The sequence below is a fragment of the Clinocottus analis genome, unplaced genomic scaffold, assembly GCF_023055335.1.
Source record: "Clinocottus analis isolate CAN_PGR_092001 unplaced genomic scaffold, fCliAna1.0.p SCAF_14, whole genome shotgun sequence".
NCBI lineage: Eukaryota > Metazoa > Chordata > Actinopteri > Perciformes > Cottidae > Clinocottus > Clinocottus analis.
The window spans coordinates 15,011,960-15,028,965 of NW_027175865.1; the positions used below are offsets into that span (position 1 = coordinate 15,011,960).

Sequence of the window (17,006 nt, forward strand, 5' to 3'; positions counted from 1 at the left end):
CATTGATTATCTTTGTCAATTAGTCGATCAATCTAACAACTTATGAATTGATTATTTTAAAGATTTTTTTTGATTACTCAATTAATGACCTAAAAGACATTTTCTAAGCTTCTCTTCTGTAGTAATATACAGTTTGATTGTCTCACTCAGACGAGTTGTGAAGAGGTCTGGAGGCGGAGATGAGGAGGAGGAACAGGAAGTGGGAGGAGCCTGGATCTATATGGATGGATGGATGGATAGATAGATAGATAGATAGATAGATAGATAGATAGATAGATAGATAGATAGATAGATAGATGGATGGATGGATAGATAGATAGATAGATAGATAGATAGATAGATAGATAGATAGATAGATAGATAGATAGATGGATGGATGGATAGATAGATGGATGGATGGATGGATGGATGATGGATGGATAGATGGATGGATGGATGGATGGATGGATGGATGGATGGATGGATGATGGATGGATGGATGGATGGATGGATGGATGGATGGATGGATGGATGGATGGATGATGGATGGATGGATGGATGGATGGATGGATGGATGGATGGATGGATGATGGATGGATAGATGGATGGATGGATGGAATGATGGTTGGACGAATAGATGGATGGATGGATAGATGGATGGAAATATGGATGGATGGAAATATGGATGGATGGATGAATAGATGGATGGAAATATGAATGGATGGATGGATAGTTGCAAGCCTTTTGAACACTTCTGCAACAGAACTTGTGGGCTCTTTACTGCCAAGAATTGTTTGTTTGTGAAATTCACCAAACCTCTTGTGCTTGAGTTATTTTTAGTTGGAATGATGTAAATTGTATTTGCTCCCTTAGCGTATGGTAAAAATAAATGGTACATACTTTTTAGAACGGCATAGATTGTGCTGGCCTCAACCTACCGATCAAATGTGTCCAATAAATCATATATATATATATATATATATATATATATATATATATATATATATATATATATATATATATATATATATATACACCACCATCAAACGTGTTCAATAAATCACAATTGAAGTAGCCTCAACCTACCGACCACCAATCAAATGTTGTCCAATAAATCATATATATATATATATATATATATATATATATATATATATATATATATATATATATATATATATATATATATATATATAGAGGCCATTAAAGAAACATCAAGAAATCCATTTTAAGTGCCTACTTTGACCAGAAACGCGCTCCATGTGTTGATAATGCTGGCGTACTTTAAGTCCTGCTTTGGTCGCTGTCTTGCTGCCGCTGCTGTCCTGACAAAGCGCTACAGGATGCTTTTTTTCCTTAAGTGTTTGTGCACAGCAGTTGCACTGCTGCGATAAGCCATTTCCAATTTGCAGCACTCACAGAGACCCAATTTGTTGGGTCCTTTGTCTAAAATACTTTCACACTTTAGAAGATCACAGGAGAGGATTTTCTTCTGAGGCGAAGCGTGTTCTCAAGGGCTAAAGCGTGCGCTCACTGTGCGCGGCCATTATTGCGACGCACCGGCAAACATTATACACGTGCCCTTTTGTTCAATTAGTGTGGAAACCACTGAGGAATGTAAAAATGTCAATACGGCGTTTTACAGGGGGGGGTTCATGTGCCAGATGTTTTTTTAGGCCAGCTGTTTCCCTTCTGGCTTGATGCTGCCTGTAGATTCATATTGGTACAGATACCAGTCTCTCAGCACCACAGTAGTAGTGATAACCAGAATTACAGGGAGCGAGACTACGGTGAAATGTTTTGAACCAGACTGATGAAAACCAAAATGCATTGGAAGAAGTTTTTTCAGAATAAAGGCCGCTGTGTGTTTTAAATGCTGTGAAATGCACCAGAACAGCTTCTGCGTGGCCACCATCTATACGTGTGCGATCACCGTGCAGCAGATAGAGGCCCTCCTGTGCGGATCACTGGGAACAAAAGAAGAGTTTGGGGTTGCACGAGACTGAATGAGACGGGGAGGCCACGAGTGCATGTGTGCGTGAATATGTGTGTCAACAGAAGCGGCCGTGAAGCGGCACTTTAACTCGCAACGCCGGTTCGGCAGAGTGGCTCAAGGGCGGGATGAGGGTTCAGTTCGCAGCTGTGTAGGTGTCGGAGCTTTGTCAGGTGAAAAGTGTTGTTTTGGGACACAAACACTCAACCACGAACACAAGCTATTGTCTCTCAAGTCCTGCTTTTGTGTTTTTTATGAAATAGCCGCACACAAAAAAATCCCACACATTGCTTTGATTGTTGACGTCGTTAACAAAAGGAGTGTTTTGCTTTCTATATGTTCGAGGTGATCTGTAGACTTGCGTCTTTTCTCTCCGCGTGCGTCACATGCTCTCTGAGTAGCGCCTGGAGGCCAATCAGACGCTGAGAGGGACCAACCGGGTCGGGAGTAGGTGGCAGCCTCTGAAATAGATTGACAGAGGGAAACGCAGATCATACTTTCAGTTACATTGACAAACACCCACCAGATGAACAGAAGTAGCACACTGGTTTATATTTAACATCGGCGATGCTGTGGTTTAAACAGACCGTGTTGAAGCCGCGTGGTTGAACCTGTGGGTGCTCACGGTGTGTTAAAGACACACAAGATGCACGCACAGCTGCTGTGTTCGCCGGCATACACCTGCAGGATGAGTTCAGTGACCATGCGGCGTGTTCTGGAGATAACGCAGAGCGGTGAGGGGGGGGGGAAATCTGCTTTCTTTCAGCCGTCGGAGGCATTTGTTGACCCCCTCGCCTCCCGCAGCGGTTAAGCACTCGCTCGAGGCCGTCACTAAAGTGCTGTTAACATTCAATTGAACTCGATATAACAGGGTCGTTCCGGCCGGACCTCCACCTAAATCGATTCCTTCGCCTCTATTTAAGACAAATCAATAGAGCTTATTGCCCCAGCTGGTCAATTGCATTCGCCGCTCTCTTCTCCCGGGGCTGTCGTGTGTCTCCAGGTTTACGATGTCCACCTCATATAGTTTCCCCCGTCGTTCGCGGTTGTCGATCACAATATATATTTTCCAATTTGTCCCCGTTAAGTAACAGACAGACCCGCCTGTAAGTTATGGCGTGGTTGTTTAGCGAGGCGTGCGTATTCATTACCGCTGGACAAAGAAGAATGGCAGGAATAAATAGAGGGTAGGGCAGGTCGGGAGCTCGGTGCCCGCCGGCCGAGGGGAGGGGAGGATGTTGTTGGAAGTGCTCTGGCTTTATCAGCAAGTCGGCAGAAACTGGCGGGAGTGAATGTGGTGTTTATAAGACTCCTCCACCCTTACTGTGCAGCGTGTGTGTGTGTTTGTGTGTGTACGTGTGTAAACTTGCATGCATGTTCATGTTTGTGTTTTTTGGGTGTGTTTCTGAGGAAGTCTCTCATTTCCTTCTTGGTTGCTTATCTGTATTTTTTTAGGGGGCGAGAAAATAATTATCTTTCTTGTAGCCTTGAAGATGCTTTGATCTGGAATGTGTACAAGTATGCGTGTGTGCTTATTATCACGCCCACATGTGCACACGCCCTAATGACACATATACAGCATTTGACGGTTTAATAGAGATCAATATTATCTGGGGCTGGAACATAGGAAATCTATAAATGGTACAACAAAAACATCTTTTTATTGAGCGCTCGTTTCAGTTTATGGTCATTTGCAACCCATTTTCATGATATATTAATAATATTGATTTTGTTCCATCTCAACGACAGATTGGTAGTGCCGGGCTGTGTAGTGATGGATCACCGGTCTGTATTTTAGGGGCAGGACGGTGAAGGAACGAGGTGAAACGAGGTGAAACGAGGTGCGGTCAGAGCCGCAAAGCGCCGATGTGCTACAGGACTTCACACAAAAACATAATATGAGGGGGAAAAAAAGACTTTTTGTTCGTTTTAACTGGATACATATGTTTTTAGTACTTGCTATTATTAGGTTAACCAATGCTATAAACAAACCAAGAGCATGAAAGTGTAATTTCACCCACATGCCGGAGATTAAGTCCACCCGCTGCTTAATTAAGAAAAAAGAAAAATTCACAAAAAGTTGGCTTAAGGGGTTGAGAGATGAAACACACCCACCTCCACAAAATGTATTACTTCACAGTTCATCAGACGACGTCTCCTGGAGGAGAGAGCTGCTCCTCCGCCGGCTGTAGACTTCCTGGTTTCGGGAATTATCCAACGTACGTTATACGTGATCCAACTGACGAGCCAGTCTACAAACTAGCTAAACAAGTAAAAATGAATAATGTAATGCTTCATCCACACACTCTGGTCACAGCCCAGAGAAGCATTACTGACTCACCACATTTCGTCACGTTCACGACGGCTTAATTTCCACTACGCTGAAAAGAAAGAACGGCCTTGTGCTCTAAATGTCATTTTCCCCCAATGTGGTCTACCAACTTTCCCCTTTTGGGAATTCTTCCTGTTATGGAAGCGTTTCAAACTGGTTCGATCCACTCGGCGGCCCTCCGGTGTGGGTTATGAAGTGACCGTCTCTTCACAGCGCACTGATGATCTGCTCCCCTGGGGCGCTCGGATGAAGAGATTTCAACTCACAAAGTTGAAGTGACAAAACATCACAAGAAAAGAAACAGAAAGAGTCACAATACGTTCATATCATACGTATGAATATTGCAATTAAGTCACGTTTCAGGGCTGAGGAAAAACAAAAAGGCGTGAAGCGTCTCTTTGCACCTTCTGAACGCACTCCATCCCATAATACTAATGCTCCATCCCATAATACTACTGATGATGACGGCATCCTGTGGTTTCAAAGCACAGGATGTTTTTTTTCTACTTTAAAGAAAACAAAAACTTTTCATCTCATGTCATCCTGCAGGACTCCAGAAAAGCTGTATATTATGCCTCCGACTAGTTTAATAATGTATATCAATATTTTGGGTGAAAATGCTCGATGCTCCGCAACCTTTGACCTCCTCTGCACTGCAAATGGAGCACTAAAGTAAAGGTTTGTTGAATATTGATGATTTCAAGAGAGCAGATTGAAGAAACCTGCCACGAGTGCTGCATCATCGTGCATTATGAATATTCAACAGGGACCAACACATGGAAAGTGCACACACTATCGGGATTTCAAGCAACACACTCTTCCCATATCCCCGTCGGGCATAATGTATTTGGTGCGTTTGTGTCCTTTCACTGCTGAATAATTAGATTACTGCATTTTTCTTTTTTCGGCTGCTGCTGCAATCCCCCCCCCCCCCCCCTCTTCTCCTCCCAGTATAATAGCTGGATAAGCCAGACTGGGCTAAAAAAAAAGAAGGAAATAATTGTTCTGGATGACAATGCAGTATATTATGGCAGGCCGGCACAATTCCCCTCCCTCTACTCCGTGTCGAGGGAAACGGCTTTAAATGGTTTTCAAAAGGGGTTTTAACAGGATTAGATGTCCTACAATCAAAAAAATGTGCAAAGTGAAAAACACTGGCGTGGTGAGCGATCAGCTCTCCCCGCTTCCCAACCTGCAGTCGTTTTGTTTGTTGGTGTGCGAGCGTGCAATTTGTGCAAAAAAAAAGTGTGCTTCTTTGTCACCGGCGTCCACTCAGGTATTCCCTCCGGTGTGTGTGTGTGTGTGTGTGAGTTTGCGTCCTCATCGGGATTCAGTCCGCGCCCCAGACTGACTGTATGGCTGGCTCGGCGTCAGCAGCAGTCGGATCCCATGGGATCCCCTCGCCAGACCCTGACTCATGCTACCTCCACCGTCGTGCCGCTCTGGTTCTCAGCAAAAACGCTCTCTTCCTGTATTTGTTCTGGTGAAACACAGCGCCTGCTATTTTCAGCGAGCGGCTCCAGTCAATAAACTGTCAAATCAGCCGTAAAATTCAAGGTTGAGTCTGTGGCATCTTTTCATTCTGTTACATAAAGAGCTGCTCCAGCGATTTGCATGTTAAGTGAATCAAGCACATTTCTATGGCCCTCGCCTGATGTTCATTTCCACTGTAAAACCCGGTGACATCTAATCTCACCGCAGCTTGCTAATTGCACATGCCCCGCTGCCGGACCTGTCAGCGCTGTCATGATTTTGGAATAACTTTAAATGGTTTGCGTGGGTGTCTGCGAGGATCAGGTCTGTGAAAGTGCGTTGAGTTATTTGGGAGCTCTCGGTCCTCTTTTTTGAGCAAACGATGGTGATTTTTGCTGCTGTTTGATAATTTACCCGGCCTGAAGAGGCCAGAAGGACGTAGAGAGTACTTCTTTCTTACCCGGACCGCATTTGCGTGTGCATGTTTGTGAGGCCAAGTCATTTTCAGTCCAAATCAGAAGAGGTACTTTCCCCACAGATTAGACAATTGTGTTTCGGACACACACACACACACACACACACACACACACACACACACACACACACACACACACACACACACACACACACACACACACACACATGCAGATGTTAGGGACCGGTCAAAAGGATGAAAGCGCTGAGGATGAAAACATGAAAAAAAAAAGCAGTTCAAGCTTCTGCCAGCGTCGTGTTTCCATTGCTGTCGATGGAGCTGGATAAAACTGCTCTCCTGGGAATGAACGCCGATTGTAACCATTAAGACCAAATCCAGATGTCAGTTTGTGTCTTATGTTGTTTTTAATTATTATTATAAAGTGGGAAAGAAGCTTATTTTAGTTTTGAATGGTCTCCATTTTAAGAACATTTTATTAATTTGCAACCATGAGATATTATGACAATATGAGTGAAATGATAGTGATGATAACAGAGGAAATACACTCTAAAGTCAAATTGAGTTTTATATGAAGTCATTTTTCTTTAATCAAAAGACAAATTCTGACAGCTACGTCATTATTTGCACTTTCTTTTTGGAGGTTTTCTTAAATCAACAATCAATCTTCACAATGCAGACTGAAACAGATTATGGCACTATAAGAAAGACACTGCCTTGTAACAAATACCTTTTGTGTTTTTCTCAACACACAACGGGACAGACAGTTTTTCTAATGTACATCTTACTGAACTGTAAACACGATGAAGTGAGTCTGAGAAAGAGGCTGTTGACGATGAGGAGGCGGGTGAGGGAGGTCTGGTCAGAGTTAAGTAGTGTGTGTGTGTGTGTGTGTGTGTGTGTGTGTGTGTGTGTGTGTGTGTGTGTGTGTGTGTGTGTGTGTTGACGGCTTCTAAATGCTGACTTTGACTGTGAGCGCAGAAGTGATGCTGTAGCACATTCTCTGGGCTCAGACAGTCTGTCTACCAAACTGTGTGCAGTCTGTTCATCAATTTGTGTTTGTGTGTGTGTGTGTGTCATGTTGTACCTCTATTCTTACGAGGACTGTATTGTATGTCCTCACTAGGACACTAAACGAAGGCGAATGCGCTTGAAGTGAGCACCCTTTGTATCATTTTCACCTTGTTTGTTAAAAGTTTTTGGTCAAGTGAAGCCAATGCACTCTTTCTAACGGCCAGCAGGGGGCGACTCCTCTGGTTGCAAAACTAAGTCAGATTGTAGAGAAGGATCAGAGAACAAGACTCCACTTCTCACTTGTTTTATTACCTCAGTGAACAGCAGATTACGAGTCTGGTGAAACTAACAGGTGATATTTATCTCTCCCTCCAGAACACAGAAGACCACTTGACGTTCCTCATCACGGTTCCCGCCGCTCTCTTCCTCTTCCTGTCCATCTTCATCCTCGTCTGCATCGAGTCGGTCTTCAAGCGGATGCTCCGGCTCTTCTCTGTCCTTATATGGGCGTGTCTGGTCACCATGGGTTACCTGTTCATGTTCTCTGGAGGGATCCTCAGCCCCTGGGACCAGGTACACGACGCATGTGTTACGTCCGTGTGTCGGGATGCGGACGCATCGCCGAGCCCCGGTTGTACCTACGGTCCGCACAGCTGCATTTCTGGTTGCACCTAATTGGGAGTGCGATGATTGACTGTTCGCTAAGCCCCGCCCCCCCACTTCTGTTGCCACGCCTGTCAAGTCGGTTTGCTGCGTTTCCTGCATGGCACATTGTCCAAGTTCACTGCTATAAATTCAAAGTAACTTCTTCTTTCGTGTCCCTTTGTTGAATGAGGACTCTGCAAGCGGCCCTTGAATAATATCTAGGTGGATAGATACGTAATATGATATCATAAAGGGCCAAGGCTCAGCTGAGAAAGTCAGCATCTCCACCAGTTGAGGGTCCATGTAGATGAACTGTACATAAAGAAACAACACTGCACATCGTGCAATTTAGAGCGTGTTAGCTCGAGTGTCATGGCGGCTTGTTAATAACCTTCCTTGCCCCTAACGGCACTCAAAGGAACATAAAACGTCTTAAGAGATGCACCTTCTACCGCGTGACCAATTACCCTAATTCTGTCTTGTATTGAATATTTTAAATGGGACAATTGTATTTTTACAAAAGCTGTTTAGCAGTTTAACATGGCTGCTGCATCTTCATGAGCACAACAGGGAGACGATCAGGTTGTTATATCAGGACTGGGGAAGATCAACACGGTTATGTGGTAAGTGTTTTGCCTGGAGCCGGGATTTTTCCGCATAATCTGTTAAACCACAAAGCGATGTGGTGTGAAAAGCCCCTCGGCTTGGAAGTCGTGCTGGATTAGGTTACTACTGCATTAAGATAGTTAGCTAGACGTGCTATTGTTTGCAGCTTACATGAAGACAAACACGCCGTTTAATCCATAGCTTACATTGCAGCTCGTGTGTGTTTTCTACTGCGACCTCATAGAGATCATTTAGAGTTCATTAAAGTTGTGAAGCTACGATCAGACAATCAACAATTAACCGATTTATAAAACAGGCAAGGAAAAAACGTGACAAACGAAACAGAAACAGAAGTAAAAGGCACAAAAACTCACCTCAGTTGGCTGCTGACTTCAATGCAAACCCTCGCTATGTATTGTCTTACTCCAATGAAGTGAGAGAATAAAACAGGATTGGTTTGAATGAACAGAGACTAAAGAGTACAAGCAAAAAACATGACTCTCCCCGCTAAGAGAAAGGACCCATTGATGCAAATCATAAAATTAATGCATGACTAAGACTAATCACACCTAATAATTCAAGTCTGGCATTTTGACACACGCATATGTGCTCATAAGTGATTGCATATTTGTGTGAAGAGGCTTTTTTCTTCCTTTCTTTAACACATCTGGCTGCCAGTTCAGGTGAGTTCAGATGAGAGCTGGAGGTGAGCCGCTCGGCAGACGGACACATTCGACTTCTTCTCGCTGCGTCTCACGAATCCTATTTTCTCAATCTGCCCCCCCTTAATCATCACAGACCATTTTTCTCTACACCTGCTTCCTCCTCTTCTGTTACCACGCCTCCACCCACCCCACCATGCCCAAATTTCCTCTCCCCTCCTTTTCCTTCCCCTTCCCTCCATCCCTCTCTCCTCTCGGGTAGAGGTATTTTTATCATCAGCCACCTGTGAGAGCATAATCATTCTGCATTATTAATCACTCTATTCTGCTCCCATGACTCCCACACTCATACCCACCGCTATCCGTCTATCCTCCTATCCGTCTATCCATCTATCCTCCTATCTTCCTATCCTTCTATCCATCCATCCTTCTATCCGTCTATCCATTCATCCTCCTATCCGTCTATCCTCCTATCCTCCTCTACGTCTATCCTTCTATCCGTCTATCCTCCTCTCCATCTATCCGTCTATCCGTTCGTCCAGTTATATCTCTACACATACATCTCTTAGCGATGTCGGGGATAAGAAGAAGTTATGATATCTCTCGTGTTGTGACTCCTGCGTCACATCCCTGTGTAAACGGGAGACATGTTGTTTGTATGTTGTTTGTGTCAACTGTCTCTCTGTGTATTTCTTTCTCTCTCGAGCAATCTCTCTGTCTGTCTCTCTATCTCTATTCTTCCATCTCTCTTGCCATTTTAGTTATATGTGAATAAATAAAGACGGAGAGAAGTGCGGAGCGCCGGTGGAAAGGGAACAGCTGTATTGGCTGCCTGCTCTCCGTGGGTTCCAGTGATTGTGATTACTGAGAGGACAGCACGTCTGGTGGAGCACACGGGGCTCCTGACAGCGGAGGCCTGAAGGAGAGAGAGAGAGAGAGAGAGAGAGAGAGATAAAGAGGAGCTGGTTAGGGCTGCAACAACGAATCGATCGAATCGATAAAAATTGATTATTAAAAAAAGTTGGCAACGAATTTCGTTATCGATTCAGAGATGTTTGAGTATAAAAGTTGAGTTGAGCGCAGAGCGCAGCAGGAGGTGCAGGAGGTGCAGGAGGTGCAGGAAGTCCAGGAGGTGCAGGAGGTCCAGGAGGTGCAGGAGGTCCAGGAAGTGCAGGAGGTGCAGGAGGTGCAGGAGGCCCAGGAGGTGCAGGAGGTCCAGGAGGTGCAGGAGGTGCAGGAGGTGCAAGAGGTGCAGGAGGTGCAGGAGGTACAGGAGGTGCAGGAAGTCCAGGAGGTGCAGGAGGTGCAGGAAGTGCAGGAGGTCCAGGAGGTCCAGGAGGTGCAGGAGGTGCAGGAGGTCCAGGAGGTGCAGGAGGTGCAGGAGGTGCAGGAGGTGCAGCTCGTTGTATCCTCTCGTATGTCCCTTCGTGGTCACATTGCTTGCTACGATAACGTAGCAGCTAGGCTAACCGTTGTCGTTAGCTCGCTAGCTAGCCATTCATTCTCCGCGTATAAGCCGCGCTGTTGGGTTAGATAACGTGTTATTGAAATGTTTCTTCGTTTTAAAGACCGCGGGGGCTTCAAGAGAAACAACGTGTAAACATTTCCTCTGAAGTGAAGAACACAGACCTGCGTCCAACAGGCTGGAGGCGCTGCTTAGATTTGTGGTTCAATGTCTAATTAATAACTTTTGTTTAGGTAAAGTGCAGTATCCAGTGTGTGTGTGTGCGTGTGTGTGTCTGAGTGTAGAGAACAAGTTCTGACATTCCTGTTAAGTTTTTTTATTTGTATTTCTTTACTTTTTCTAAATTCTTTATTGTTAAGATAGTCAGTTCTGTTTTTGTAATAAAAGGTCGCAAATTATTGCTTAAAAAAATTGTTTTTATCCGATTAATCGAAAAAATAATCAACCAATTAATCGATTATTCAAATAATTGTTAGTCGCAGCCCCTGAGCTGGTGCTCCGCTCTGTCATTCACTCTCCACCCCAAACATGCTCCCCTGCTCACCTTCCTGCTGTTCTCAACAAACACACCTCGTCCACCGCGCACAACGCGAGCCGCGTCCGCATCACCCGGTTAGTCTCGACTTCATTAAATTTCTGAAGGCAGCGGGCAGATTGAACATGGCGGCCACACCTGGTACCCCGTAATCCAGTCACACTGACCTGCGAGTGTGTCTGCGTTGGCACGTACTCGCAAAAGACGTGGGCGCTCGCATCCCCCCGAGAAAGGCCGCCGAGCCTAAATATACACTCATGAATGCCAAAGTGAGGCAAAGGGCAAACATTTCTTCATGCGAGCAGTCCAGCATGTGTGGGTGTGTGTGTGTGTGTGTGTGTGTGTGTGTGTGTGTGTGTGGAGGCGAGGGAGCATGTGCAGCCTTTGTCTGCAACACAGAGGAGGGCTGTGCACTCGGAGCAAGCAAAAAAGTGATGGGAGACGCTGAAGTGAGACGATGACGATGGCAGCGGCCTCCGTCTCAGAGGTGCATTAGGATGCAGGAGTGCAGAGGAGACGGAGTGCGTCTGGCCGCGCCTGAAATTAGACCGCCACGAGTCTCCGATGCCCTCTGTCCGCCGCTGTTTTTCAGCGGTGGGAGTTCAGGGTGAAGAGTTGAAGGTTATCGCGACACGAGCGGGACCCCCCCGCCACGCTGGTAGCAACAGAGAGACGAAGGCCACTCCGATCATGTCTGTGTTCAGGTCCTCTTTCGCGAGGAGCTCGGTCAACAGTCACTCAACATTTCCTTCAACTCTTCACCAAGTAAGCTGTCACCGCAAGTAACGTTCGTCGTGTTGATGACGTTAGCGCCGTGAAGAGCCTTGGAGAGCGTTTCCCAGCTTGCACTTGCTCAAAGCAACCAATGGACTGTAAGATAAATGTATCTCAGTTCACATGTTTAAATATTAATAATGTGTATATACATGTGTATAATAACATGCAGTGGCAGAGGGAGTATTCAGATCCTTTATTTATGTAAAAGTACTAATATTACACCCTAAAATATTCAGGTGAAAGTAAGTGTAAGCAGGAAAATATGCTTAAAGTATCAAAAGTTCAAGTACTCAGAGCAAAAAAATGTCCCTTTTGTTATATTATAAATTTCATCTTCAGATTATTACTTATCTTAAGTTATTAATGTAAAAGGATTTTACTGTGGTGGCTGGTTGAAGTGGAGCTCATCTGCAACTAATGATTATTTTCTTTATGGGTTCTGTGGATTGTTTTCTGCATTAGTGGACTCATTGTTTGGTTTGTAAAAGAAAATCTGGAAATAGTGAGAAATGCTGCCACAGTTACTTAAAGCCCAAAGAAGCACCGTCTCAATGTTTTTGTCCATCCAATAGTTCAAACCCCATCATAAATGATAAATAAATACATTACATGACATAAATTATTAAAATGATCAAACCGAAAATCAGCCAATCTTCACGCTTGAGGCTTTTATATAAAAAAAAATGTCTGAAACAATTAATTCAAAAGTTGCCCTCATTGATTAACTCTTCGTATATGTTTACAGATGAGTTTCTGATCCACTCCAAGCTGTCAGTCTCAGTAGGTTCCTCCCTGCGCCTCATAGACACAGGAAATAAACAGGCAGGCCGGAAGGTCGCAGTTTATCTGGTGTCCAGTCGACACTGTGACCTGTTTGTGCCGCTCGCCACCAAAGCCACCATAACAGGAAGAGGGAAGTGGGCCGGGATGAAGCAGAAGGTGCAGGCAGCTGGTATCAACGTAGGAAACACGTGTAAAGATATGCACAGCAAACAGGAAACTACACACAGGTGGAGGCGTTGATGGAAACCTGGAAAGAGAAACGACTAAATACAGTAAACAAGCATTGAACTGCATCAAAGGTGCTAAAGTCTTATATGCATTCCCTTATGAAAGGAAGTATTTGACATATTGTACTATACAAAGAAATACTTCAGCCCCAAAATAAACGTGTACGTTATTTACTCGCTCCATGTTGATTTGAATTCTTCAAGAAAACGTAGTTTTTCTCACAATCCTCCACGGGGAGCGTAGTATCAAAACACGGAAAGGACCTTGATGAATTGAAGCCACATTTAACAACAACAAAACTAAATGATGCTTGATTCTTGCCATGTTTTCTTCAGGAACTCAGGTAACACGGGGTGAGTAATAATATACAAAAGGTCGTTTAGTAGGCGCAGTACGGCCAGCTTTTGTTATTTTGAAGTTGCTGAGTGAGCAGCCCACACATCTCTTCAATAATAATAATAATAATAATTAAAAATAAATACGTATTTCATCATAAGATCAGCTTTACTGCTGAGCCCGGTAAACACTTCAGTATCTCGACACACAGCAGACAAAGAGGAACGATGCAACAGAAACCTCTGACGACATTCAACCGCAAACATTTTTGTGCTCTCTATCTGGGAATCGTCGATGTTCACGCACGAAAGCCCCAAGATAGGTTGACGTACGACGAGTTTAATAACAGCGAACGCGTTCACGATCCACTGTGCTTGCAGTTCTGTAAATCAGACAAAGCATGATGGTGTTGAAAGTTGTTTGCTGCCTGCGCATTTCTCCCCGGCACTCGCTGAATTATTTAACGCTCTCTGTTGAAAAGAAAAAGAAAGAAGCAAAGTCAGAAATAATGTTGTAAAATAACATCTTGGAATATGCCCGTGCCATCAGGGAGGAAACAATCCCTTGATGCAATAACCTGGTCGTTGCTGAACCTGGACCTGAGCAACTGCAGCAACCTCAGATCACAGCAACGCCCTCACAGCTTGTACAGTAGCAGTAGAAGTTGCATCCAGGTGGACACTTTTTTTTTGGGCCAGGCAGAGTACATCTGAGTCTTTCCCGTCTCCCTGTTTCCAGGTGTCCTTCTTCCTGTTCATCGTGTTCGTCGTCTACACCATGCTGCCCTTCTCCATGAGAGGGGCCATTATCGCCAGCGGCATCACCTGCTGCTCGCACACCGTCACCCTCAGCGTCTGCCTGGCCTCCACCGTCACTGAACTGGAACCGCTGGTCTGGCAGGTAACACAGATAATTGCTCATGTTAAACCCAACTGTGTGAAGTCCACACAGGGTCCCCGCTGCTGTGGTCAACGAGGCCGAGCACGTCTCCGCTTTGAGCTTCCTGTTTTCTGAAGGAAGCCTGCATCTGTTTGCAGTGAAGCAGCAGGCCTAGTTTCTGAAAAGAGAATTGGTTTTACGACCCATGTATGATTAAAACACATTTTAATCATACATGGGTTGTAAAACTGAGACTTATTCTGTTTCATGGTGACGCATCACATCCAGAAAAACCTCCAGAGTCAAATTTAACTGCCTTTTAATGCACTCAGGGAACAGCTTTTACAACACTGGTTTTAAATGAACGCACTGTTGGTAGCACACACACACACACACACACACACACACACACACACACACACACACACACACACACACACACACACACACACACACACACACACACACACACAGCAATTCTTTCTAATCAACCATCAAAGTACACACAGTGATAACACTCAAATCACAATAGTCTCTCTCTTCTCCCTCTCTCTCTCTCACACACACAGACACACACACACACACAGACACACACACACACACACACACACGCACACATACTGTATATACGAAGTGGAAAAGCCCTGCAACAATAAAAACCTGCTCAGAGATACATTTCCCTTGGATACAGCCTCTATTGATATGCAAGGCCACATTTATAGAGCTTGAGGTTGACACAGTGGTGGAAAAGCGCAGTCAAAGTGTGTGATCTGTCCTGGTTTTACGGGGTAATAATGTGGACTTAAGTGGAAGAAGTTAGACATTGGGGAAATTACACCTCCAGGTATACCTGGAGCATGCGTCACCTCCTTGCATTATTTTAATGCCTCATTCTTTGTGTGTGTATGTGGTGGTCGTGGCAGATCTTAGCCAACGTGATCATCTTCACCTGCGGTAACTTGGCCGGCGCGTACCACAAACACCTGATGGACCTGGCTCTCAAACAGACCTACCAGGACACCTGCAACTGCATCAAGTCCCCCATTAAGCTAGAGTTTGAGAAGCACCAACAGGTACACAAACACTCAGAGATGGATTTGAAATGAACGTGTGTGTTTCTGGGTATGCATGTGATTCATCAAAGGTGGCGCTCCAGATCGTATACCTTTCACTGTTGCATGAAATGTTTCAACACAAGACTACAAAATGGTACAAATAACAATCTATTTCGTAGGTTAGTGACAACTATACGAAGATATTAAAGCTACTACGAGGAACCTTCATCTTGCGTTCATTTGGGGGTTCCTGTGGACTTTTTAAAATAAATAATTGTAACGTTTAATGAAATCGTTTTTGTCTGATTTTGCCTGAAAATGGCCCGTAAAAGGTCATTAAACGAGATTGGGAGCATTTCTGTTGCTTGTGAACATGGCGACGCCTGAGCCAGCAGCTCGCAGCTAACGGCGCTAACGGCACAAACTACCGCACATTTTCTGACAGAGCTGTTACCCGAGAGGGGAACAAAGGAGGCTGTGCTCCTGCGAGCTGTACCGTCTGTATGAGAGCGGTGCAGAGCAGCAGCAGTGGGCTACGCAGTGGTGCACGCTAACAAGCACTCACATCGACTAAAAGCACATGCGGCCGCCCGACTATGTCAACAACGCAATGAGACGCTCAGATAACAACACCGAGAGAAGGAGAGCGGCATTACTCCTCTATATATCCATATATTTGCTGCTACATTAATGCTATGATATTGTTTATTGCTCCTTAAGGACAACTATTTAGAAGTAGACAATCATCAGAAGATGCTCCAGTTTGCTTATAAAGGTCGTACAGAGGTATCAGTGACGTTTACGAGTTCCTCGTCGTAACTTTAACTTATGTCTATGTATACTGCAGAGTGTTTTATAATCTCAATAGGACCTATCCTAGTTAAACAAAGGTTTTAAAAACTGGATAACACGCTAAACTAATACAGTGAACGTTATAAACCTGCCACTCTTCAGGTGGCTGTAGACTCCTTGTTCTTCTCGTCTCTTTCTTAGAGCCACAAATACCATAAGAGCCCAAGTTAATTAAATTTATTCCCAAAATACTTCTGAGTTTTTTAACAGGGATGAGGAGTTGGTAAGTCGATCATGTCTAAAGAGGCATTATGCGCTGACATTTGCCTGACATTAGCGTCTTTACCCTGACATTAGCCCTTCTCTCCGACCAGGGAAATGAAACATGAAATTATACATTAATAAGCGGTGGTCCACTCGGTAGGGACTAACTAGGGTTATCTTATTTTCTTATTAATGGAGAAATGTGTGATTTATCATCAATATATCCTTTTCAAATGGAAGTAGAAGTAGAGGAGCGTGTATAAATATTACAAATACCTCATAATGTGCAAATATATATGAAATGTGTATATATATATATATATATATATATATATATATATATATATATATATATATATATATATATATATATATATATATATACACATTTTTAATTTGTAAAAGTTGTAAAAGATTTATTACTACATTTCAGTTCCACATTGTTTGCTTTTAGATTGTATTTGAATAACAGAATATATTTGTCTTCTAAAACTGTGTGTGTGTGCGTGTGTGTATGTGTGTGTGTGTGTGTGTGCGTGTGTGTGCAAATGCCAGTGCAAAACTGAACTAATCTCATTGAATAGCTGACTACGGATCTCGTTGGTTCTTTAATCAAACACATGATTAATAAAGCTGCATCTCTTCCGGCTATTATACCACCTCAGCATGCTCACAGTAGGGCTCATATTGCTTCAGTGCTGCATAAGTAAATAAGTGCGGGTGGTGTGGATTTCTATTTTTAGCTCCCCCCCTCC

At 44.1% G+C, this 17,006-nt stretch overlaps 1 protein-coding gene across 3 annotated transcripts in view; it reads left to right on the top strand.

The window, feature by feature from the left end:
* The window catches only part of LOC137784488 (adenylate cyclase type 2-like), a 48,245-nt gene that overhangs the window by 1,101 nt on the left and 30,138 nt on the right, over positions 1–17,006 (top strand). For all 3 annotated transcript variants that reach the window (XR_011077414.1, XM_068575202.1, XM_068575203.1), the window contains exons 2-4: positions 7,600–7,797; positions 14,000–14,161; positions 15,064–15,213. Coding sequence is in view for 2 of the 3 variants with exons in the window: in XM_068575202.1 (XP_068431303.1) it covers positions 7,600–7,797; positions 14,000–14,161; positions 15,064–15,213 (510 nt within the window). In the remaining variant the exon portion in view is untranslated. The remainder of the gene's footprint in view (positions 1–7,599; positions 7,798–13,999; positions 14,162–15,063; positions 15,214–17,006) is intronic.